This window comes from Tribolium madens, unplaced genomic scaffold (assembly GCF_015345945.1).
Source record: "Tribolium madens isolate multiple individuals breed KSU strain unplaced genomic scaffold, Tmad_KSU_1.1 Scaffold_91;HRSCAF=231;Tcas5.2_LG7, whole genome shotgun sequence".
Classification (NCBI taxonomy): Eukaryota; Metazoa; Arthropoda; class Insecta; order Coleoptera; family Tenebrionidae; genus Tribolium; species Tribolium madens.
Genome location: NW_025401063.1, coordinates 19,604,810 through 19,630,965, shown reverse-complemented (window position 1 = coordinate 19,630,965; position 26,156 = coordinate 19,604,810). Strand labels below are relative to the sequence as shown.

General features: G+C 30.5%; 4 protein-coding genes across 10 annotated transcripts; 3 read left to right on the top strand and 1 right to left on the bottom strand.

The window, feature by feature from the left end:
• Window positions 1–5,959: 5,959 nt before the first annotated feature.
• On the top strand, window positions 5,960–9,298 carry LOC123011388. The gene is made up of 4 exons (XM_044408794.1): window positions 5,960–6,045; window positions 6,108–6,126; window positions 8,490–8,771; window positions 8,823–9,298. Exons 1-4 carry the CDS (start codon window positions 6,004–6,006, stop codon window positions 9,239–9,241), a joined length of 762 nt encoding a protein of 253 aa, XP_044264729.1. The 5' UTR covers window positions 5,960–6,003; the 3' UTR covers window positions 9,242–9,298.
• Window positions 9,299–10,306: 1,008 nt separating this feature from the next.
• On the top strand, window positions 10,307–16,486 carry LOC123011023. 4 transcript variants are annotated; one of them, XM_044408272.1, is made up of 26 exons: window positions 10,307–10,355; window positions 10,411–10,432; window positions 10,480–10,512; window positions 10,568–10,792; window positions 10,844–10,888; window positions 10,941–11,030; window positions 11,094–11,135; window positions 11,250–11,339; window positions 11,442–11,501; window positions 11,606–11,650; window positions 12,611–12,661; window positions 13,199–13,234; window positions 13,313–13,411; window positions 13,478–13,570; window positions 13,627–13,725; window positions 14,092–14,217; window positions 14,274–14,348; window positions 14,399–14,455; window positions 14,513–14,572; window positions 14,765–14,836; window positions 15,184–15,228; window positions 15,278–15,340; window positions 15,391–15,450; window positions 15,497–15,580; window positions 15,637–15,783; window positions 15,835–16,486. In XM_044408272.1, exons 1-26 carry the CDS (start codon window positions 10,311–10,313, stop codon window positions 16,260–16,262), a joined length of 2,292 nt encoding a protein of 763 aa, XP_044264207.1. In that variant the 5' UTR covers window positions 10,307–10,310; the 3' UTR covers window positions 16,263–16,486. The 4 variants fall into 4 exon arrangements, with proteins under 4 accessions (XP_044264207.1, XP_044264206.1, XP_044264208.1 ...); XM_044408271.1 differs by having other exon boundaries at window positions 10,844–10,894; XM_044408273.1 differs by lacking the exon at window positions 13,199–13,234 and having other exon boundaries at window positions 10,844–10,894.
• Window positions 16,487–21,368: 4,882 nt separating this feature from the next.
• LOC123011927 lies at window positions 21,369–22,769 on the top strand. 4 transcript variants are annotated; one of them, XM_044409646.1, is made up of 5 exons: window positions 21,369–21,511; window positions 21,580–21,723; window positions 21,773–21,788; window positions 21,849–22,184; window positions 22,230–22,769. In XM_044409646.1, the coding sequence occupies exons 2-5, from the start codon at window positions 21,676–21,678 to the stop codon at window positions 22,688–22,690; spliced, it is 861 nt and encodes a 286-aa protein (XP_044265581.1). In that variant the 5' UTR covers window positions 21,369–21,511; window positions 21,580–21,675; the 3' UTR covers window positions 22,691–22,769. The 4 variants fall into 4 exon arrangements, with proteins under 4 accessions (XP_044265581.1, XP_044265584.1, XP_044265583.1 ...); XM_044409649.1 differs by having other exon boundaries at window positions 21,441–21,723; window positions 22,230–22,522; window positions 22,587–22,769; XM_044409648.1 differs by having other exon boundaries at window positions 21,447–21,723; window positions 21,849–21,890; window positions 21,945–22,184.
• A 16-nt stretch (window positions 22,770–22,785) lies between these two features.
• LOC123011926 (beta-chimaerin) lies at window positions 22,786–25,617 on the bottom strand. Its single transcript, XM_044409645.1, has 8 exons — window positions 25,479–25,617; window positions 25,222–25,429; window positions 24,936–25,172; window positions 24,670–24,884; window positions 23,605–23,835; window positions 23,416–23,553; window positions 23,257–23,362; window positions 22,786–23,209 (listed from the first exon to the last, which is right to left on the bottom strand). The coding sequence occupies exons 1-8, from the start codon at window positions 25,567–25,569 to the stop codon at window positions 23,035–23,037; spliced, it is 1,401 nt and encodes a 466-aa protein (XP_044265580.1). The 5' UTR covers window positions 25,570–25,617; the 3' UTR covers window positions 22,786–23,034.
• Window positions 25,618–26,156: the final 539 nt, after the last annotated feature.

Genomic DNA, 26,156 nt, shown 5'->3' with positions numbered 1-26,156 from the left:
ATTACAAAAACACGATAAAGAATTCAAGCCTGTTATGTACTACAGCAGAGCTACTAGTAGAGAAGAATCTAATTTTCATTCATATGAGTTAGAAACACTTGCAGTAGTAGAATCAATAAAAAGATTCAAAGTATACCTAACTGGAATCAATTTTACAGTAGTCACCGATTGCTCTGCTGTTCGATCAACCTTTACAAAAAAGGACCTACTACCTCGAATTGCGAGATGGTGGCTTAGTGTCCAGGATTTTAACTTTACAGTAAAACACAGGCCAGGAGACAAAATGAAACATGTTGACGCATTAAGTCGCAACGTTCTTGTTATTAATGATATTGATGACTGGATCTTGAGTATTCAGCTTCAAGACCCTGCAATAAAATTAATCATAAATAAACTAAAATCACAAAATTGCGACAACTTTATAAAAAATACGTATAAACTCATAAATAATCGATTACATCGAATAACTACCGATGGAAAAGAGAAATTAGTAATACCAAAATCAGCCCGTTTTAATATTTTGAGGAAATATCACGATGATATAGGACACGTAGGGCATCGTCGATGCGAAACAATCATAAAAGAACATTTTTGGTTTGAAGGAATGACTCGATTCATAAAAAAATATGTTCATGCATGTTTAGATTGCGCTTATAAAAGAGGTCAATATTCTAAAAGAGAAGGTTTTCTACATCCCATCGAAAAACCCTCGTTTCGATGCAAAGCGTGAAGCTTTGACAACGTACAAAAAGGGAGATCTGGTACTTTGGAGTGGTTCAAACGTAACCACTAAAAAAGTATCCAGAAAAACGGGCATAAAATTTGGGGGGCCTTATAAAATAATAGGGAATAAAGGAAATGACCGGTATAAAATAACTTCTCTACAAGGTACAAAAGGGTATAAAAAGTACACTGCAATTGTGCCAGTCGACCAACTTCGAAAATATACGGGGGGTGTTTTTGAACATACCGAAAGTGATAGCTCTGTTGACAATACAGACGAACTAATAGACTTATTAGAGGGGTAAAACAAAATATTTACATTAATAAAAACCAACTTAATGAGCTCAAAAGAGCATAAAAACCAACTTAATGAGCTCAAAAGAGCATAAAAATATATATCTTGGTAATCTTCGAAATTACTAATATATGTGTGTTGCAGAAATATCCACAAGTTTAACGGACGGAAGGAGACGAGGACGTCACGTTAGGGTCAGGATGGCCGAGTGTTACATATTTATTATTAGTGTTACATATTTATTATTATTATTATTACTATTCATTATTTAGCGTTAGGATTTATTATTTGTCAGTTACTAATTATTACGTTTTACTATTTTCTAAACATTTCCTGACTCACTGGTTTTTGTTAATTCGTTACCCAACTTTTGTAAATCTCTTTGTCTGTACCTTGGCAGCAATTAGTCATCTAATCCGATATATTTTTTGTCAATGATGATTCGTACAACTTTTTACACAACTTATGTGTCGAGAGGCCAGTTCGGCATTAGATCTTGTACTCGTCGGGTGAACGAACAATAAACTTTATATACAAGATATTGTTTTATTTGTTCAATCCGGAACACTATGATGGCCTTTGATGAATGCAGCAATTAAGCAAATGGCACGTTCGTGCAAAGTATGTTGTTCACTAGCTTCAAATTCGGCAAAAGCACCGATAATCTCATGGCCCATTCCAAATGAATGTAGGTCCCGATTACATATAGATCATTTTGGACCACTGTTAAACAAAACATTTTTTGTAATTGAAAACGCAACGTCAAAATAGATTGAATGTTTTATTGTGAGTAGCGTATCTACTGAACTATCAATTAAATGTCTTCGTTCTGTTTTCGCTCGATTTGGGTTACCTAAACAAATTTGCTCAGACAATTCTACTTCTTTCACATCCAATGAATTTCAAAATTTTCTAAAACAAAATGGCATAAAACATTTAACAGGAGCACCTTACCATCCACCTACTAATGGACAGGCCGAAAGCGGTGTTGGTATAATGAAAAAAGTGATTATGAAGTGTGTTTTGGAGAATAAATCCGTTGATGTCGATTTAGTTATTAATCGATATTTTTTTCAATATTGTAATACACCGCATACAACGACAAAAGTAGCACCCTCAAAATTATTATTAGGTCATCGACTGAGATCTAGATTTGATTTATTGTTTCCAGATAAAGAAGAGAGACTGACCAAAATTAAAAGTGATACAGGTAAACAATTCGAGTGTAATGATGCCGTGTGGGTTCGCGATTTTAGGAAAAATAATGTAAAATGAACCGCAGGGTATATTAGTGAAATTTTGGGTAGACGAACTTATTTTGTGATATTATTATTAGATTGTGAAGCAAAGGTAAAACGTCATATAAACCAAATTAAAAAACGTTTTCTCGAGTCACAAATGACAAGACAAGACTTTACTCCTCGATCTGATTTAATAACTGACGTTGTTGATAATGAAGTGAAATTAAACGAACCTTTGATGAAGGATGTATCTGACTTACCAACGAAAGATGAATTCAAAAGAGAGCTTAGACGTCGAAGTCGGATACAACCTCCAGCTAGATATCCAACAACGAGGTAAAAAAAATGTATATACTATTGTAAATAATTTTATTTAAGGGGATCAGATTATTCTCTTACGCCTATCCCAACGCAAGTACACAACAGGTCTGATTTTAGGCGGAAACGACGAATAAACACACATTTCTTTGTTTTTGTTTAAGAAATCGATTTATCTCAGTTTTAAGGCAGTAATCAACCTGAATCAAAGTATTTCAACCAAATACTGGCTTGAATAGAAGTTTTCTTTCAAAATAAAACAATTTGACCTATTTTCAATTCAATTTTTCTCGATTTAAATTAATGTATTTTTAAAAAATTAATTGCTTCAATCCCAATTTTAGGCTAAAATAAAGCAATTTGTGATATTTTCAAGCGGTTTGGCTTTACTTTCAGCCAGAAACTAACCTGAATCAAAGTATTTCAACACAATAATGTTCTGAATAAAAGTTTTCTTACAAAATAAAGCATTTTTTGCTATTTTCAAACTAATTTTGCCTGATTGTTATCCAGAATTAACTCTAGATTAATGTATTTTATAAAAATAATTTCTTCAATCCCAATTTTAGGGTGAAAAGAAACAATTTGTGCTATTTCCAATCGATTTGGCTCAATTTTAAACCAGAAATCAACCTGAATCAAAGTAATTCAACAAAATAGTAATTTGAATAAGAGTTTTCTTCCAAAATAAAGCAATTTAACTATTTTCAAACTAATTTTACTCGATTTTAATACAGAATTAATTCGAAATTAATGTATTTTATAAAAATAATTGCTTCAATCGCAATTTTAGGATAAAATAAAGCAATTTGTGATATTTTCAAGCGGTTTGACTTTATTTTAACTCAGAAATTAACCTAAATCAAAGTATTTCAACACAATAATGGTCTGAATAAGAGCTTTCTTCCAAAATAAAAGAATTTTTGATATTTTCAAACTAATTTTACCTGATGGTAATACAGAATTAACTCTAAATTAATGTATTTTATAAAAATAATTTCTCCAGTCCCAATTTTAGGGTGAAAAGAAGCAATTTGTGCTAATTTCAATCGAACAAACTGATAGTTTAAATAAGAATTTTCTTCAAAAATAAAGCAATTTGAGCTATTTTTAATTTAATTTTGCTCGATTTTATAACAGAATTATTTCTAAATTAATGTATTTTATAAAAATAATTGCTTCAATCCTAATTTTAGGCTAAAATAAAGCAATTCGTGATGTTTTCAAGAGGTTTGGCTTTATTTTAGGACCGGAAATCAACCTGTCTCAAAGTATTAAAACACAATAATGGCTTAAACAAGAGTTTTCTGTCAAAATAAAGCAATTTTCAAATCAATTTTGCCCAATTTTAATACAGAATTAATTAATTAATTGATTATAATTCTAAAATAATTCTAAATAATTCTAAATTAATTTTGTTTTATAAAAATAATTTTTTCAATACCAATTTTAGGCTGAAATGGAGCAATTTGTGCTATTTCCAATCGATCAATCAATCAATCTGAATCAAAGTACGAGTATTTCAACAAACTGATAGTTTAAATAAAAGTTTTCTTCAAAAATAATGCAATTTTAGTTCTTTTTAATTTAATTTCGCTCAATTTTAGTACAGATATAATTCAAAATTGATGTACTTTACAAAAATATTTTTTTAATATTCATTTTATACAGAATAAAGAAGAAAACTTTTATTCAAGCAAGTATTTGGTTGAAACACTTTAATTCATGTTGATTTCCGGCTTAAAATTTGGCCAAATCGATTCAAAGTATCACAAGTTGCTTTAATTAAAACTGGAGCGATTATTTTTATAAAATACAATAATTTAAAGTATATTCTGTACTAAAATTGAGCAAAATTGGTTTGAAAGTAGCTAAAGTTGCTTTATTTTGGAAGAAACCTCTGATTCAAGCCATTATTTTGTTGAAATACTTTGATTCAGGTTGATTTCCTGCTTAAAATTAAGCCAAATCGATTGGAAATAGCACACATTGCTTCATTTCACCCTTAAATTGGGATTGAAGAAATTATTTTTATGAAATACATTAATTTAGAATAAAGTCTGTACTAAAATCGAAAAACATTGGTTTGAAACTAGCTAAAATTGCTTTACTTTGGAAAAAAAAACTCTTATTCAAGCCAGTATTTGGTTGAAATACTTTGATTCAGGTTGATTCCCGTTTTCAAATTGAGCCAAAACGTTTGAAAATATCAAAAATTATTTTATTTTAGGCTAAAATTAAGATTGAAGAAATTATTTTTATAAAATACATTAATTTTGAATTAATTCTCTATGAAAATCGACCATATAAATATACATCCGTATATTCGTTTCTCTTTTTCCGCGCACCAAAGAAAATGGCGCCAAGTCTATTATTTCGAAATGATATCGAATTGAACACTTTTACATGAAGCTCGGATTCCGTATTTAGAACTATATAATATTATATATTATATGTCGAAAATCAAGAGAAGAATTAACTTTTCTTTTTACTAAATCAGAAAGTTTTAAGTACAGATTTGCTCGTGTCAGGTGAAGCAAAAATTATTTTCTTCTTGTAAACTCAATCCGGAGACATACAGTATAAATGTCAATAAATTATTATAAATAATAAAATAGCTAAAATTTATAAGTTTATAAATGTATAAAAATATATAATTATCGAGACAAAATTTCGTTTTTCTTTGAACAGGATTTTTTTGATATTCAGCGGTATAAATTTTCTCACATATTGCACAATTGCAGAGTAACATCAGGTTTTTGGTTTATTAAAATATATGATATTTCATCTAATTCTAGATGTTCTTCAAAGAAGTGGTGAAAATTTTTCATTGATAATAAAATTCTTTACTTTGATTTTTTTGCTCGATTTTTTGTAATAAATCAAATTCCTGACTCCAATTATTTGGTTTATTTGGTCAAGAACAACTAGTAATTTTCAAGTTAATTTCCTATTTGTACACGGATATTTTCTGAAAAACTAGTGTACCTAAATTTAATTAGTACAAGAAGAAAAAATGATTAAAATGTATCTCATTTTTAATAGAACCAATTTAAATAAAAAATAAATAAATAATATAACCTACACCTTAAAAAAATAAACATAAATTATGACAATAGGTCAAAAATCATTTATATTTGATAAAATAATAAAATGTTTCAATTCGTTCAATCCAAAAATAAATCCGTAATGTAAACACGTCATGTTACATTTGTTGTTAACACATTCATTTATTGCATTTAGATATGTGGAAAAGAAGATGTTGATGAACAAGAAAATGGAACCGCAATAAAATTTCATTAAAAATATCAACCATGAAATTGTTTTTAAAAGCGTCTTATACTAGAGCTATAAAACTGTGCAATTATTGTTTTTTTAATTATTTTGTAGTTAGTTTTTGTGGCATTTGTTTGTAAGAGAGTTGAAATGAAAGAAGAAAAAGTTTTATTAGTTTTGTGTATAATATTGGTAAGATTTATATAAATTAATGAGTGAATTAATTTCTAAAATGTTCACTTTTTTAATCACAGCTAAACGTCGAGTATTATGGTGAGTACCTATTGACCATCACTGCATCGTTGTTGGTACTTATTGCTTCAACAACTCCATGTGGGAGTGTAGTGTTCCACGTGAAATATTCTAAAGAAATTACGTGTTTCAAATAACAGAAATTTAAAATATTTTAATGAAATAAAAAATTCAAAAAATGTAACAATCCAAATTACCAATTAACCCATTACCAACAAATTATTATACATCAAACTATTAGTTTCTATTTTAATTTACAAACGAACCTATTAAGAGTTTTTTGCTCTTTACTTATTAAACTTAAATAGTGTGTTACAATATGATTTTATGTAAAGTACAGGGTGATTTACATACAATTTAGACTCTTACGAAAAGTTACGTGGTACGCTGATACGGATAAAACTTGTAGCGCTCAAAATTCGGGAAATTGAAGATAAGTATTCCCATAAGTTTTTCTTACCATAAAAACTTGACTTACATGCGGGGTCATATATTAAGATAATATCTGTTTTTTATTGCTGGTGTACATTTTTTGCAAAGAAATTAAATCCAAATATAAATGTTAGAAACAGACATAAATTTAAGAAAGCCATTGTAGATGCGACTTTTAATTATTATTTTTTAAATTCTCAAGGTACCTATCTATGTTGTGTGTTGCAACTTGAAAACTTTCAGAGTGGACATTTTATGTGGATAACGCTGTATAGCAATAACTTTTGTGTTTTTTTTTAAGTAAACCTTATCTTTTTACCATTGTTAACATTTTTAGTTCTTAACTCCTAATAACAAAAAATATACAAACTATCAGTGCTTTCGCATAGAGAAATGTATGTATGTAGATCGACATTAAATAAAATAAATTTAGGATATTAGTGACTGAATGGGTTTTGAAGTCACTATCCATTAGTTTTAGTAATTTGGTAAACTGAAAATATATTTCATATCTTTAAACAATTTCCAAACAAATTAAAAACAATTATCAACAGAAATTTACAAACATCTAAATTTAGTATGAAACAGTAATTAATAATGTGTTTATTGCTTTTAGGAATATATCCTCGTAAAATTTTTTAATTAAAACCACAAATAATACTCCCTGTCTTTAAATGAAATCAACTTTTTAATCCTACGCATTTAATAATTGTAAAACCATATTAAACACTGACACTCTAAGATATTGTTCTTGTAAAACAGAAGAAAATCGTAGAAAATACAGGTTGGATTAGGAAAAAACGCCCGAAGTCCGAAGTGATAACTGCATTATTTTTAATGATATGACAATATGTACTTAGAACAAAGTTGCACAATCTTTAAAGGTAATGAAATTATGACTTGGGGCATTTTTTATAATCCTTAAAAGGAACTTGTTTGTTAGTGTCAAAACAGCAGGTGTAAAACAAAAAAATTATTAAACTGACCATTATTATATCGAGTAAAGAAATATTTATTTGTGTCATGAATTTACAACGTGCTTCAGAAATAAGTGCATATCTTTTTTTTCGAAATCAATGTTTTTTGAGGCATTTTACCCTTTGTAAAATAACGAGCCGTTTCGTTTACTTTTAAAAGCAGTGACTATGAATTTGTTTGGTAGTTTTTTGCGGTGATGTTTTAGCGAGTTTCGACCGGGGAAGAGAGGAATAAGAGCATTCTCAGCTGACAAATATTGCAGTTTTATTAATGTCCGAGTTTGATGAATGTTGTTTACGTTCGGTTTAATTATTCTTACCCAGAATTACCCAATTTTGTGAAAGAATTTCGGAAATTACATAAACATTCTGCTAGGGTATGAAAACTTTTCCAAATATATTATTCGAGGTATTGTTAAGTGTTGTGCAGCGTCTTTGAGATCACGGATTAGATCAAAAATAAATAAACAGTATAGTAATAGTTATGGAAAGTTTACGATACACAAAGTAGTATGTTTCTTATTATTTCTTCGTGTTGCATGAAGTGTCCAAGTCAAGCAGTATTCCTTTAACGATAAATAGGTTACTAATATTTGAGTAATTTTGTTAAAATAATTCCTCGAGCACTCTGTTAGTGCCCATAAATTTTACAGGAAAACAATTTATAATTTTAACTTAATAACTGTTGTGTTTTCAAAAAAATGGTACATAAAAAATGTTGCATTTAACGAGTTCTAAGTACGTGGTTAAAATTAATGCACTTATTCCTGAGACACGTTGTAGAGTTTATTCGTTGAAACGAACCGAGCAGAGTAACTATATGAGTGAAAAAAAAACAACTTTAATACTAGGGAGTAAATTAGGTTTTTTTTAAATCACAATTTTTTAAATTGTAGTCTTAAATTAATTGTTAACATTTTCCATTTTCGTAAAATTTAGGAACGATTGCAAAATAAAATATTTTTCTTTTTTCAGGTGTTTTCTCATTTGTCTCAACAAAAATAAAATTACCAAAATACACCACATCGTCATCCTTCCAAATACGATCTTTTAATGGTGGATTTTCGCCATTGTTTTCGTCCAACGGCCTTCCTTCGTTGTTCCCTTCTAGTGAATTTTCTTCGTTCCCGTCGATAGACCATTTAGGCTTCGATATAGAAAAAAACTTTGAGAAAACCTTTAAACCTATGAAACTGACTCAAGCTAAAACATCGATGGGAAACGGAATCGGAGGGGTCACAATCATCGACGCTGGCGGTAAAAACAACTTCAAATACCCATTTCCAATCTTTTCATTTCTTATTTTAGGAAAACAGTTGATCAAAAAAGATGGTACACTTTTCGAATGCTTTGGTGAAATCTCCACTCGACAACCATTTTGTTTGGGCGAACTTAGAAGATTCCAAATTAAGTCTCGGCATGATTTCTGCTATTCTGAACATTATTCGAAAATAAACAACTTTTTGTGTATTGGACAGCCCGACCATACTGGCATAACTTTCAACTCTGTTAACGGGAAATATTCTTGTAGAGGTTCGGATGAAAGACCGGCGATTTTGATGGCGATTAACGAGTATCAGAATTTGTGTGGTAAATTGCCGTGGGGTAACACTTATTATTATTTCCCGGATCAGACTCACCCTTTCCACGTGCATTTGCCAGATCCGAGTTTAAAATGTAGGGAGAATAGACCCGACGTCTGCGTTTTCAAATTGGAACATAAGTAAAAGCATTTTTAATATGAGCGTTAGTAATTGATTCGACTTGAAATAAATAGATTCACATTTAAAATGTTTTTTATTTAGGCATATATGATTTAAAAAACCACCCAATTTTTAATAAAATTAAGAATGGCATTCCCACAATATCAATAAACAACGTTAATATACTTGGCTTCAGATAATCAAAATTTTTATTGTTGATGTATCATTTTATAAAGCTATATAACAAGTATTGGGTAGGTACTTTAATTTTATACCATTTCTGAAAGCAATATATTTTTTGCGTAGTTGCTAAATGTAATTGTTGTGAAGAATTTTATTTATTAATTAATCACTTAAAAATGTAACCGACAAACGCAAAAATCTCTAACTGGAGGTGTACGAGAGAAAATTATAACTATTCATAAAACAAAGTCGAATCGTAATCGAGTAATTTAAATTGTAAACACATAGGCCTTATAAAAAAAATCAGCCAAGTCAACTAAAACTCTGATGGAAACAATTTCCTTGGAAAATAATTCGAATCCTGATACATTTCATTAGATAAGAAATCAAAAAATAATAAAAACTATCGAAGATTTGTGAATTATAGATTATTATAGTTTGTGATAAAGGGTGAGTCTTCTGCGATTCTAAAAAACACCAAGTTGAAAAAGTTTTACAAATTATTAAAAAGCTAGGATAATCTTTCTAAAAGCTTGATCCATAAAAACGTCTTTTTAATTTAAAAAAGTTAACGAAATGTTTTTTAAAGAGACCTTTTACAGTATCGTTGGAATACGTAGTAGGTAAAGTCGTAGAAGATGCTGAAAGAATATATGTTGAAAAATACTTTTTATTGCTCCATACTAGTAGACTACATAAAAGTCTCCTCCCATAATATTAATAAAATGAGAATTATTAACTGTATCGAAAAACAATACGCAATATTTAAAAAACCCATCGTTTTGCGCACCATTAAAAAATAACATAAAGATGGTGTGGGCCGTTTGTGAAATAATTAAATACAAGCAGATCGAATTAATGCAAAGTTTTAATTAACTTAAAGCAATGCTTTAAAGTTCATTTTAAAGAAATGCTGGTGAAGGAAGGTTTTGTTTTTCTTTTGAGCGTACTTTCTGTGAGTATTTTAAGAAACGTATCTTATGATAATTTACATTACTTTACTGTTTTAGTCTAGTGTTATTTATTCTTATGGTAAGTGACCTGAAATTTATGTAAAAGAAGTTTTTTGGAATTTTTAGAAAACGCCCAAATTGATGCAATAAAAGAGCTAGGTATTAAAATTATTGAAATCGAGTCAAAAATAATTGTTAATTATACATTTTTTAGACAATTATTTAACAGAAGATGACAGTAAAAGTGATCTTATCAAACCAGCCGTTGCAACTACACACTATAAACATACAAAAGTCTTTCAATCAAATGGAAATGTGCGAAATTACGATGATCTCACTCTAAAATTAATTCAAAATATAAAAAAATATGCATTGGAAAATAAAGTTAACTTTTGTGATTTACTACCTATGGTACTGAGAGGTCTTTACCAAAGAAAAGGTTCACGATTTCTTACTTCTGATTCACAAAAATACTAAATTTTTATTACAGAGATTGTGTGTGGTCATTCTGCATCAGATCCAATTTGCAATCATCGTACAGGTTTCGCATTTTTTTATTTAAAATGCGTCTTATTCAATTTTTTTAGAAAATGATGGCCACTTGATGGATTATGCGCCAATCCAAACACCTTACTATTTTGATAATAAAGATTCCGATGCTTTGTCACCTAGTCCAGGTAATACTATTTCCACCGTAATTAAAAAGTTAAACCAATTTTTTTAACTCAATGCATTTTTAGAAACAAATTATTCACCGACATTCCCCACCCTTACACATCCAGGTATGTTTAACGCACCATAATTAATTTAAAAAACATTTTTTTTTTTACATTAAATTTTGTGAAAAAATTCCATAAAACTGATATTTTTTTTTGTTTATTGCTAAACTATTCTAGATTTGAATTACCAGCCAGGTTATTACATTTACAAACCGCCACCAGAAATACACATTCCGTTAAGTCATTATCAAGATTTTAGTCCTCCTGGTAGGTAACTTATTTATTTATTTCGTATGTATGGCTTTTATTTGTTGGTTTTTCATAAATAATTTTAAAAATGCAAAAATGAAAGCAAGAAATTCATTTCAGGAAATGTGTACAAGCCAGCTAACTATTTCTACCAGTACCCACAACGAAATCCCGCAAAAGGTAAACAATAATTATTTTAATTTTGTAAAAAATTCAAAAACATATTATTTACATATAATAATTAATACAACTAATTATTTATATGAATTGTTTGAATGTTTTAGGCAAATATAAAATTAGCCCATCACCTTTTAGTAAACCTAATCGAGGTAAGAAATTTTCTGCCAAAACTGCTTTTTAATATTATCTTCAAACATTTATACCTACAGGATGTGTCAGAACTCGAGCACCAGAGAAAAATTTCAAGTAACATTTCAAGAACATGGAAAAAATGTTTAAAAAATTCTCTCAAAAAATTTTAACATTTGCCTTTTTTATGTCTATTTAATGATACTGATGATCTTGTATACAGGGTGATTCAGATAAGATAATGAGCCCGCCGTTCTTGCGATGCAACCCAAAAAACAAATTTCATTTACATCTTGATCTGATTTTAATTAAGATTTGCATTTGCAATCCAAGTTACTCTGAAAGTGCTTTGACAAGCAATTTATGATTTATAAAAAATAAACAGTTTGCCTACCTTTAATGTTTCATTGTTTCATACATTTTGTATTGGGTTCACACGATAAGACTTCTCTAATATTTCTATCATTCCGCGAGAAGTGAAGAGCACTAATGATTGTTCTCTGAGCTGATCTGAGAGTGACATAAGATGATAACTTGGATTCAACTTGCAAATCCTAATTTAAATTGGATCAAAGACGTGAATGAAATTTGTTTTTTGGGTTGCACCGCCAAATCGTCAGGCTCATTACCTTATCTGAATCGCCCTGTATGTTTTTTATAATTATTTAGTAAAGGTATATAAATTTCGCCAATAAAAGCCACAAATATTATTAAACAGAGTTACAATTTAGGATACAGCTTCCTTGTTTCCTCTTCTAATAGCCTGTAGCAAATAAATTAGTTTTCCAACAGAAATAGAGTCAAAGTTAAAGTCTCATAACTTTGAAATTTTTATAGATAAGAATTTTTTTAACATTGTTTCCATGTTTCTGGTATCTTACCTTACATGACATTTTTCTCTGGGGCGTGAATTCTGGCGTACTCTGCATATCATTTCACAGCTAACAAAATTTATTTGACGTAGATTTGTTATCTATTAGGTGATGCATCATCTGGTGATTCAAAAGATGGTGTTGGTGTGCCGAAATCTGGTAATAAATTACTTACTACTATTTATTAAAATACATATTATTAATCAATTAAATAATTGCTTTTAATATACAGGGCGATTCAGATAAGATAATGAGCCTGACGATCTGGCGATGCAACCCAAAAAACAGATTTCATTTACATTTTGATCTAATTTTAATTATGATTTGCATTTGCAATCCAAGTTATCTTATGTTGCTCTGATAGTGCTTTGACATGCAATTTATGATTTTTAAAAAAACTGTTTGTCTACCTTTAATGTTTCACTGTTTCATACATTTTGTATTGAGTTTACACCGAAAAGACTTCTCTAATTTCTCTATCATTCAGCGAGAACTGAATGGCACTAATAATCGTTCTCTGCACTAATGTCAGAGTGACACCAAGATGATAACTTGGATTCAACTTGCAAATCCTAATTGAAATTGGATCAAAGGCGTAAATGAAATTTGTTTTTTGGGTTGCATCGCCAGATCGTCAGGCTCATTATCTTATCTGAATCGCCCTGTATTAGATTATACTTAGATATAATTTCTCAGGTGATTCAAAATATGGTCCCAATACACCAAAATCGAGTAAGTTTAATTATTGTCAGTTGTAACAATGATGAATGTTCTTTCTATACAAAAACATAAGTAAAAAATATTTTTCAGAAATACCATATACGGGTATACCGAAGGAATGGGAGCAATACCTACCTCAAATCATTTCTTTATTAAACGAAGATTCTCAGTCGTCAAAGCCGTCACAAGGTTTAATTTTTTTTTAATGCATAATGGCATCAACATACTCTGAACACAATAAACATCTTTTTTTAGAAATACCAAGTATACCAAAAGAATGGGAGCAATACCTACCTCAAATTATTTCTTTATTAAACGAAATATCTCCGTCGTCAAAGCCGTCACAAGGTTAAATTTAAAAAAAAAATAAAATAATATATTCTGAACACAACTTTTTTCAATAGCTTCAAGTTTTACGACTAATGAGGAAAAATTACCTAAGGTTAAAACACCCATACAACATACCCATGAGGGACCACATTCAGATTCAGTTCTAGCTAAAAGTATGTACACACATACATCTCTTAAAAAATACATTCCATGATTTTATCTCAACTTAAAAAATTTTCAATAACAGCTAACAAAACGTATTTGAAATATTTTTATAGTAGATGTTTTTATCTATTAGGCGATCTTATTATATTATTTATTTATGATAGGATGGTTCTAATGTGCCAAAATCAGGTAAGTTTTGACGATTGTAAACTTGTAGAAATTGCTATTTATATTTTTGTTAAATTTGTTATGTAATAGAAATTCAACCATAAGCAGAACTGTGATCTATATTACCTATATTTTTCATATCACGTAAAAAAATTCAAACAACTCTCAAAAAGTGTCAATTTGCATAGCAGTGATATTTTTCTTAGACGAATCCGTACTTCTCGGAAATGAAAAACCGAAGATTGAAATATCCCATGAGACCCCGCCAGAAAGGAAAAGCCATCACCGATCTGAAATTACACCTTTTATGAGCGGTGGTTATGGATTACAAGGTTTGATAAACCTTTATAAATTAAATTTTCAAACATTTTATTTACATTAAATTTAGAAACATATGGAACTAGAAAAGCAACCAATGAACACAATAATTATCCATCTATGCGGACAAGCCAACGGCGAAAAGGTTAAACACAGAAATTATACTTCAAAAAAAAACTAGTAATTTGTTTTTAGGAAAACATACTTTAAATTATTATGGTCATTATCAAAAATTATTGAAGCAAAAACAAGGTTCATTTCCATTTTTGTTTAGTGTTAGTAATTTTTTCAGACAATAAGTTCTTTCAGATCTTAATGCAACCCCGGGATCAAGGACAATAATTGACAAATCTAGGAAGACATCTCAGGGTAAGCATTCAATTATTTAAACCTCAATTTGTGAAAAAACGTTAAAAATAACAAATCTAACTATAGCTTACACAGGTCAAAGAAATATAATCAATAGAAAAAAATATTCGTTACAACTTGATTCAATTAATTTATAAATTCAAATTGTAATTCGTTTTCCATAAATCGGCTCAAAAACTTTTTTATTTTCAGAACACGAAAAAGGGTTTTCAGAACAAAATCGCCCAGGCACATATAACAATCGAGAACATAAAATTTATTCAGGTATCTAATCTAAATCCACCCAAACGCTTCTTATTTTACATCAAACATTTTAAGAATTTGCATTATTAACATTGCTAAATACTAAAATAATTACGCCTACATATTGTTCAATTACCAACAAAACCAAAATACCAACAAAAATCTTTGTTGTTAGAACAACAACGCAGATATAAAGTAGCTTGACTTTCGATAAACATAATGATTGAATTTACCCAATCATTAGTTGATTCATTATCTCCTTGTACCTTGCCTTGTCTTTAGAAAAAAAAAATGTTTTTATTTAATTGAAAATAATTAAATTTAATGTTCTTGTACAATACAAAAAAAACATGTTTTTATAATTTTAGGCCCCATTTATCTAAATATGAGTAAGCCAATCAAAGGCGAAGGAGGTAAATTACACATAAAAGTGTATACGTTTATATTAAATCAAAATTTTAGGATTTAGTGTTTATCGAAATGGTGCTGATGTTGCATTGGACAACTTCTTAAAGGAAAATAAAGGTAAGAAAACAGTTTAATTTTTTCAAATAATGTTGAAATAATAATTTTAGGTTCTATCTTAAAAAATGATACTTATTATACCATATCATCAAACATGGGATTACCAATAGGTTAGATATTATTGTTTTTAAATTTATATTTTCCAATATTTCGTAGGTTTAAAAATGTTCAAATATCCCTTTAATGAGACTCATATTGCTAACAAAAGCATATCAATTAGTCTTCACCCAAAACCATCAGGTAAATTAATAATAATAACCAACAATTTTCGTTGCAATTATTACAAATTTTTGTAGAATTGGTCAAAGAAAAAGATATCTCAAAAATAAACGATGTACAGTTCCGAATATCGGCAGACGGAAAAGTCACTCCCCAACCCACATTTAGATCAAAAGCGAAGAGAGGAATCGGCGGTACAACTGTGGCGCAATTCAAACCCAGTGGTAGACAACATTATACTATTTTTATGTTGGCTAGAGTTTTTCTGCTTTTAGGTAAAACATTCATAATAAAGGACAATCGTTTGGCGTCGTGTAATGGGGAAATATCACCAGAAACCGGCGAATGCAATAGAAAGCTGATTCCATTAGTCCGCCACAGTGTCACAGATAACTGTTACATTAATGATTTTCCGAGAGTTGCAGACTTCGTTTGTTTGTCTTCAAGTCCCGAACCTGAACCCATTTATATGACCTACTACAGCAACCGGCTTTTATGCGAAACAAACGCTTCCAACGCCAATTTCAAAACTTACGACAGTTTTAATCGAGACTGTGCCGAACATGCCACAAAAGCCACTTACAAATATTACACGAATGGACCTGTAGACGAGAGTGCCAACTGCACGAGAGGGAATCCAAAAGTGTGTACTTTCGAAGAGAATCTAGTACTAAAAGAGGGATCTGGAAATGTTCTCAATTGATAATTAGTTCCCAGTATTCTGTAGAAAATAAATTTAACAATATAATGGTTTTTAGTTTAATGCACCATTGAACTAAACTCCTCGCCAAAATGGTCGCATATTTTTCGAAACGAAGTAAATGCAAATTTGTAGTTGTCTAAATTTTAATATCGTGAAGCCTAATATCTGCAGGAAGTTAATCAATACATATTTTTATTATTAACGTAAAACAACGCAAAATATACGGACGACTAAAAAATTCACATAACATTTTTTTTAAACTTAAAAGACAACAGTGTCTAATATATTTAGTATATTTACTCTTCCTTCTCTTTCTTCTCTTCTTACTGCTTGACATCGCTTATCCATCCTCTGTATTAAATAACTTATGCAATTTTGGTCAAGATGACCCCAAATCTACAATTATAAAGATTTATTGACGCAAATTGCAAGTTTTAATTTATCTTTTCATACAGGGCTTTCATTTCAAAAGCAGCCAATCTCAATAACTTTTGACATTGAATAAATGTATTTTCAAGCAAAAACAGGTCGATTAGGATCGCGAGGGGGAAGTCGCTAGCCACCCCTAATTCAAAATTTTAAATGGAACCCAGTAGTTTTTGAAACATTTTCGGAAGGAGAAAAATGAGCGTATTTGTCAAAAAAAAAAAAAAAAATTGGCGATTCGTTTTTCTATTAGGGGTGGTTTTATCTTAAAAAATTTAATCCTAGTAGCCTTTGATTCGACTCAGTTTAATTTACATAAAAAATACAGGGCTGCGCCAGAACTCGCGCCCCAGAGAAAAATACCATACCAGGAACATCGAAAAAATGTTAAAAAAAAAATTATCTATATGAGAGTTTAAAGTTTGCACTTTGACTCTATTTATTTCTGTTGGAGAAGTAATTTTCCAAGTTTTTTTGCTACAAGCTATTAGAAGGAAACAAGTAAGCTGTACCTAAATTGTAACTCTGTTCAATGTTATTTGTGGCTTTTATTGACAAAATTTTTGTACCTTTATTAAATAACTGTAAAAAAACATACACAAGATCATCAGTATCATTAAATAGACATAAAAAAATGTCAAATGTCAAAAAATAATTGTCAAAATTTTATCTTACTTGAAATTTTTTTCTGGGGCGCGAGTTCTGGCGCACCCTGTATGTCGATTCGGGTTGCGATGGGAGAGTTCACAACCAACATAAAATACGTTTTAGGTTTCATCCCCTAGTCACTAACCACCCTTACTTATCAAGAGGATAAAACGTAACTAAAATGTACACTCTGGTGCATAACTATAGCACCACCTAAATTTTTTGAAATTTTATGATTTTTAAAATAATTATCTAAAGAATATTAATTTCAAAAAAATGGAATATGATTAAATATTTATTGTACCAAAATATAATGACATTTAAACCTTTAATTTTGAATTGATTCCAAAAAAACATTTTTTCCGTGGTGCATAACTAACTATAGTACCACATAAAACTCAAATCGAATATAATCAATTTTAAAATTTATATTCAATATTTGAATCCCCATTACCTTATAACGTTTTTGTCATTGTGTTAATTCATTATTGTCTCGCGGTAATTACATTACTGAACTTGAAAAAGGTAAAATTTTAGCTCTAAGAGAAGAAGATGTCAGAATTCGAGCCATTGCTCGTAAAATTAATCGCTCCCATAAGATCGTGATAACTTTCCTGCGAGATCCGGAACACTATGGACAAAATAAGAAAGGAGGGCCCAAAAAAGAAAATTTGTCCACGTTCTGCACGTCGGATTGTCAATTTAGAGAGTAATTCTTTAAAATGATGATGCCATATTTTTTTTAATGTTTTACCTGAAGATTTTTGAGATAAACCATTCAATATTTTTAAATCAAAATTGAAAAGTTTCTTAGAATTGAATTATTTGTACAACTCTGATGAGTTTTTTAAGTGTAATTTTGCTAGTTTAAGTGATTGATTCTTTGTATTTACCTAAGATTGTGACTTGTGTAAAACGTAGGTACATATCGTTAATGCATCAATAAATTATTATTATTAAAAAAGTTGTAGTGCCATTGCCAGTGAAATTGACGCTAACGTCTCGCGATGGACCATGGAGTAGTTTAAAGCAGAGTTCCCACACTAAGCGTAAAAAATTAAAAACTGCCCCGAGATTACTTCAAAGGCATAAAAATGCACGACTGCAATTTGCACGAGACATTATGCATCAGATTAAATCAAATTAAGAATGATCATTTATCTTAAAAACTTATATTTTTTTTAATTACTGACGATAATTATGAGCATTTTACTTAATGATATTCTGGGATGAAAAACAAAATCAATATGGATAGACCTGATAGGTTCAACTCATATTGGAGAAATCTAAGAAAAAAAAACACCATATTTCTCAAAAAATAATAATTTGATGATGCAAGTGTTATGGGGTGGAGAGCGTTTTCTTATAATGGCGTTCTCCATATCGCATTTTCTTCTTCACGAATGAACATTGGAGAATATATTGAAGTATTGGATGGTTATTGATGCCATTTTTTGAAAATAATCATTGAAATGAGTGGCTATTTCAACAAGATAACGCAGGAATTCACGTTAGTAGCGAAACACTTCGATGGCTAGAAGAACAAAAGGTGCGTGTTATTGAGTGGCCGGCTTGTTCGCCAGATTTAAACCCAATCGAGAATCTTTGGGGAGTTCATGTTCGTTTATATAAAGAAAATCATCAGTACGCAACCGTGGCTGGTCTAAGCATACTTTCATGCAGAACAGAACTTTTGTGGTCATTTGTTAAAATGGAGGAGTCACTCACTATTAAATTAAGAATATAACCTTTATAAGTGCCTTTTATAATTTAAATTTTGTGGTGATATTGTTATGCACCAAGGAAATAGTAGATTATGTTATTAGGAGTAAAAGTTCATTTTGCCGAAAGGAGTGAGGCAAATGGATTCAGCTGAGTCACATAAACTCACTTTTTCTCCAAATAACATAAGGGAGAGTCGGGTAATTGTGCGCAGCAGGTAATCGTGCGCATGCCCTTATTTTCGCAACCACTGTTACAATTTCGAATTCCTTATCCAGGCGCTATCTCTTGACAAACCTATATAATTTCACATATTAGTCAGGTACATCGCTTGACCCTACTTATCTAAAATGGCCACTTCGTTGTTTTCGGATGTTGTGTTCTAATAGATGTCTTGCAGAAAATAAGCCGTAAGTATTTCTATTTTTACATATTTTAATAATTGTACACGTTAATACATTGCTTAATGAATCCCTTTAACACTGATATAATATGTTTTAGATAGAAAAAATGTTTTTCATTGTTTTATAGAATTTAAAAGTGAATCTTCCACTTTCGGTTAATCGGGCGCACGAGGGACGATTAGTCTCAAGTGCGCACAATTAACCGCCATGTACTTTGCATTTATTTTCATTTTATTATATCTTTTATATTTCGTTTTTTTAATCATAGGCCAAAGTATTTTTGCATTTTTAGATAAATAATCATATTTTTACGTTCAATATATTGAATTATTTGTTTCCCTTTTTAATGCGCACGATTATCCCACCTATGCGCACCATTAGCCGCATACGTTAGGTAATGATACGCAGTGTCGTTTTTTAACATTTCATATTTTAAAGTCACAATGTGCATTTTTATGTAAAAGGTACTACAGAACTGTACTGCCAAACTCTTGAAGAATCTTGACGACAAACCTAGAAATCCAATCTTTTATTATTTCAGAAATATTACAATTTTAGCTTAGGTGCGCACCAATACCCGACTATACTATTTTATTCGCAAACGATTCAGATGGAGAGAAAAGAGCAACACACCAATAATCAAGTAAATCACCTCAATAATCAGGACGCTTTGCAATAAAATCATAACAAACGTCACGCACAGTTTCGGAATTTGTGTTGAGATTTCGAAATTACTGATTGATTTAACTGGTAAATAACTGGTGTAGTTTATAGTGCAAAATGTCGAATGCTGATAATCTACCTTGTACCTCTCCAGAAAATGCTGAAAAAGCGAAAGAGACAAGAAAGAGGCAACAGTGGTAAATGTCAAAGTAAGTGTCAAGTAAAAGTGAAAACGCCTAGGCGTAAAAACAGTGTTTTTACTCCATGACTGAAAAGTAAAACTTTTACCAGTGTCATTTTTCTGACGTTTTTGTTTCTTCCTAATTAATTTACAACTACATGTTTAATTTTTTTAATATTATGGTACAATAAATATTGAATCATATTCCATCTTTTGAAATAAATATTTCTTAAATACCTAACTGTTTTAAAAGTGCTAAATTTTCGAAAAATTTAGGTGGTGGTATAGTCATGCACCAGAGTTTATACAAAATAAAACTAAAATGTAACTAATGTTGGTTTTGAACTTCCCCCGCGCGATTCTAATTGACCTGTTTTTGCTTGAAAATATATTTACTCAATGTCAAAAGTTATTGAGACTGGATCCTTTTGAAATGAAAGTCCTGAATAATCTCTGAGGTTTGTTTTTTAATACCTCGTACATTACATATTAAAAAAAATCATTAAATCACCAAAAACATAGCATAGCATAGCACATAGCAAAAAGTGGAACGATATGAATCTATTGAGATTTGTCTTCGTCGGAGAACGCCTCCACCACCGCACGCACGTTCTTTTGCGGAGATTTTTTTCAAAATCGTCAAATATTTAGCTTCCATTTTGAAAAAAAATAGTTAACAAAAATGATAACGTAAAGTTTACAAATATGCGCCAATTTTAGCGCGAAGTGTATCTTTTTCTGACGCTTTAGCTTCGTGGGAGCCATAAAATCACCGAAATTTGATAAAACATGTGCAAATATCTACAATTTAAAATAGGGTATAGACTCGTGAAACAAACTTCGCTGTGTAAATGTAAAATTTAAATTTTTAATAATATAAACATGTTTAATTACACATCATTAATTCATATTGATACAAACCTCCTACAAAAATTAATTTTTTGAACGGGAAAATTTCTTACATTTTGTACAAATTACAAACTATGTTTTTTTAATGATAACAATAACAATAATAGTTATGTTCCCTTGAAGTATGTGTTACTAGTTGCATTTTAATGGACAATAAAAGCACTTCACTATCTGCAATGTTGACCCACGATCAAGGCTTACGATTACAGGAACATAAAACAAGTTCTTCCTATACTCATAATATTTAACGATTGCAAGTCAAATATATCGTGTATTGAGCAACACGCAACGTAAAGGTAAGACACGTATATTCACACTAAAGTGATTAGAGCTAAAAATATAATTTTAACCTTTCAAACTCAAGAAAGTGACCAATAAACCTTACATAGTTCGATTAATTATTACACGTGCGTAGAGTGACAAAAATTTTAGTTTTTTTATTTACGGAAAATCAGTAAAAATGATAACCACCAAATGGCGAAAAATCTTTCTCCTTTTCATCTGTTCCGTAAGTACCCAAAATACAATTAATTGAATTATCAACTGCGTATTTTTAGTTCCGCTACACAGAATGTAAGTGAATTTTGTTACAAGGTCGCACATATCAGTGTGCAATATGCATAGAAATTTCAGCTGCGGATTATGACTTTGACACTGGAAACTTGGAAAACTTAGGTACAAATATTAACAGACAAGTCCAGGAAAGTCTCAGACCCCTTAATAATCTAGGTGCGACTATTAATCAGCGTGTGAATAAAGAATTAGAACCCCTTAATAATCTAGGTGTTACTATTACTCAACGAGTCAATAAAGATTTAGAACCGGTGCGGCAATTACCATCAAAACTTGATAATTTAGGCTACACCATATCCCAGCAAGTGTATGAGGGTCTGAGACCAGTCCGTGAGATGCAGTCCCGAATGAGAATCAAGTTTGGGACTGAAGGAACTACTATTGCAACTTTTCAAGGTACAAAGTTAGAAAAATTGAATTCTTATAATAACGTTATTACAGATAACAGACACTTTATTATACGAAATAGTGTTATGTACACATGCGAGGGTCAAATATCTCAAGAAAACGGCAGCTGTTCTGGCAATTTGAAAAAAGTTACATTTAACAACGACAAAGATTTTTGTTATGCAAATGTTAACGCCATTATTAACAATTATTACTGCATTGGTAACGGTAATGTAAACACCGGTTACGTCAACGGGAAAATATACTGCTCCAGCAATGATGGTAGTAAAACTTTGCTGATTCCGGAACAGGAGTATAAGAAACTTTGTGGAACAGTTGCAAATATGGTAACTTACAAATACTTCACCAGTCTGAAATTAGGAGATCATGATAGTGGTGTTCATTGTACAGGAAACGAGCCCAGAATTGTTTGTACTATGACCGAAAATCGTCAAAATATCGGTACTAACATCATACAAGTAAATGGTGGGTCCTATATCAGCACAATAAATTAAATTTACTTATTTTTTAACAATTATATTTGCACTGAACGAATATAATAAATACTGAATACAGGTTTGTATCAAAAATTAATCATAGACAATTGAATGAAAATAATTGTGTTTAAAACTTTTATTTCAAAAATGTTTTTATACAATTGCAAGTGTATTGTAAGGATAATAAAAAGTACGTGAGATTACAAATGGTAGAAATACTACTAGTACCTATAATACTTATAATATCGTTTTAGATCATATCACAAATAAATAATCACAATTTTATTTGCACCTAATGGAATAAATATGAAACCGAACAGAGCAGAGAGCATAAAACTACAAAATAGTTGTCTTTTTTTTGCTTAATTTTTAAAAATACGTTCACAATGTGTGATAAGAGTTTCAATTAATAAAATATCACTTGTCATGTCAGGCATTACGTCGCTTGCAGATTCGCTTGGTCCAATTAAAGTCGGAGCAAAAACAGTGGCTAAGTTGTGAGAATTCATTTTGTTTATCGCCGAATGCAAAGATACTCTACAACTCTATGAATAAAAATACAATAAAACAAATACCATAATTACCTGTGCAAATGTTCAATCATATATTTCAAAGTGTCGTAATGTGGTTTGGGCAAAGATTTAAGAGCATGTTTAACCGATGATATTTTCAAATCGTGATTTTTGTGTTCTGTAAACAAATATTAATCATTATAATTATTTATTTAGATAATCACAACTTACGCATTGCGTCAATTAGAAGTGGATGAACGATAAATGTAATGAGAGGAATCGGCAAAAGTCTTAGATACGATTTTAACGCTCCTGTGATCACATTGACGTTTGGATATTTTTCCTGACTTAAGTCGGCTTTTTCACCATCTGGAATTATACAGACATTTCACACTTTCGTAGTTCCAATAAGCGCATCACCTTTATCAAAAGCCATTTTAATTGCTTCGATTTCTTCAGCAAAACCACTCAAACGATAAATTCCTTCCGTTGTAAGACCTCTGGCTTCAACTTCCGCCACACATTTTGTTACAACGAATGGTAATTTGGCGTTGTGAGCTGTTAAAAGTGTCGTTAGTTCAATGCCAAATACGCCCCGTAGATATTTCAAATCAGGAACACAGTCGTTGGGAAATTTCTCAGAACACCGAACTGTAAATGGTTACAATTTCCATTTTAATACCAGCAAATAAAATAAAATTAAATCTATGAAACAAAAATAATTACGTCCTCACCTTTTTTTTTAGATAAAATAAAAGAACAACCAAAAGCCCACATGTTAATTATTGCAAACCGGGTTGACACAGAAAAAAACAATAAAATTAAATCCTTCTCATTAATTTTTTGATAACATTTTAACAAAATAACAATTTTTTAAACCAATTATATTTTTTGACATATTTGAGACCCAAAAAATTCACAGAATTAAAAAAATCCTAGGTACATATTAAATGTTTTCGAAATTATTTCTCAGAAATTATGTAATTTATATAGTTAAGCTATTTTACTCTACTAACTTCATTTAGTTTATTCCAGAAACAAATAATAACATAATTTCTCATCAAACGAGACAATTCTGAAGTTTATTATCTATTACAAAACACAAACTTTTTAATATTATTGTTACACTACACAGAAAAAAAAATTATCAATATTGACATGAATTTGCATTATTTTGAATTATTTTGATCGATAAGCAAGATTTTGAAAACTATAACCTTATCTCCAACATAGCTATAAGTAAAAAACAGTAATTGCAAATTGATAATTAACAATTTGTTTTTATTTTCCTCATTTAAAAAAAGACAATGTGTGAATCACAAAAATTTGAGTTGCATTTCATTGCATAGTCATTTCCGAGGAATGCAGCACAGCAAAAAGGTCAAAGAAATCAAATAAAAACTGCATTCCACCCTAAATTGTCCTCAATTATCATCGTCAATTGCTGATGTCAACGAACCAAAACAATTAATTGAATCTACTTACCATGAGCAATCATTCCACAATCATCACATCTTTTTCCTTGAAATGTAAAACCCCACAAGAAGTTCCCACACAATTCGCACCAATTAAGACCCTTAAACGTCGTCAATTTAAACACGTGTTGTTTTTCGTATTTTTCTGGAAAATTAGGTCCTAGTATTTGCTGACTTAATGGAATATTTGGCGGAATGTTTAAATCTTTCACATAATTTTTATTTCTGTAACGAAACAATTTATCAATCCGTATATTTCAATTAGAAAAAAATTACTTGGCATGCTCTTTACTCAACGCCCTCAACTTGCGCTTATTTAACGTCATGTAGGGGCTCTCTTGATAGTTGGCAGTGGCAAGTCTTTGCAAAATTAGTGGAGCTTTCAATTCCAGATACATCGTGACTAATCCATCAGCCACCAAAGACCTAACACAATCATAGCGTTTTTCCCGGACGTACAACCCAGTATTTGGATCGTAGAAAAGTTTGTAATGATGAATTTTATCGTTAAATCTGAGGAAAATCATCGGTAATTCCGAGCCTGATAAACCAAAAAACTCACTTGAGACTCAGTGTGTGGAATTGGCCGTTGGCCGAGCGGCTGCTGCGAACCAGGTAAGCCCCGTTTTCATGAGGGCTGAGGAGATTCTGTGCCTGGATGTGCGAGATAGCCCCGTGGTAATCGCGCCCCAGGAAACTCGGCAAGTCGGGAGGCACCTCATCGCTGATTATAGGGATGGGAACGGGGGCAGCTAGCTGCATGCGGTACACTAAAACCACAACATGGGGGCCCAAATGTAAACACTGTTTTTTACATACAACGCAAGAAATCGAAAGACGGAGGGTACAAGTAGTTGCAACACGCCTCCATGTCTAACTTATTTAAATTGAAAATTCCAACACCGACCATTTTATTACGAGATTGAGCAAATTTAGGTTATGTCACTTACGATCGCTTTTCCAAACTGTGTGAATTGGGGAATCCGACTCGAAGCCCATTTCGACGATTATCTAATCTTGCTATTTACATAGATAAGAGAGGTGCATTTTTATTGCATTGTAAACTAATATTGTGGTGCAGTAAACTGACAGCAGGTAAATAAAGAAAAATGACAGGTGACGTGCTATTGGATAATTTTAAGCGGGAATTTTAAAATCAAACTATTGTTTAATAGTTACTTCATTTATTAGATCAAAAATTACACCGCAAGGAATATTTTCGCCTTTTTGTACTAAATAAATTTACCTAATAAAAGTATGTACACCTAATAACAGTAATTATTAGTGAAAATAAATACTTTTACATTTAATTATATAAAATTTACATCACAATATTGTTATGACTTAAATATTTTATTTGCAATTCTCTCTATTAAATTTGAATAACTACCAATAATGTGAAAAATGAGTAATAATTACTCCTGCGATAAGAAATCTATTATGAAAAAAATCTAATCTACCAGGAAAAGTTGATAAAAATATTTCAAATAAACAATT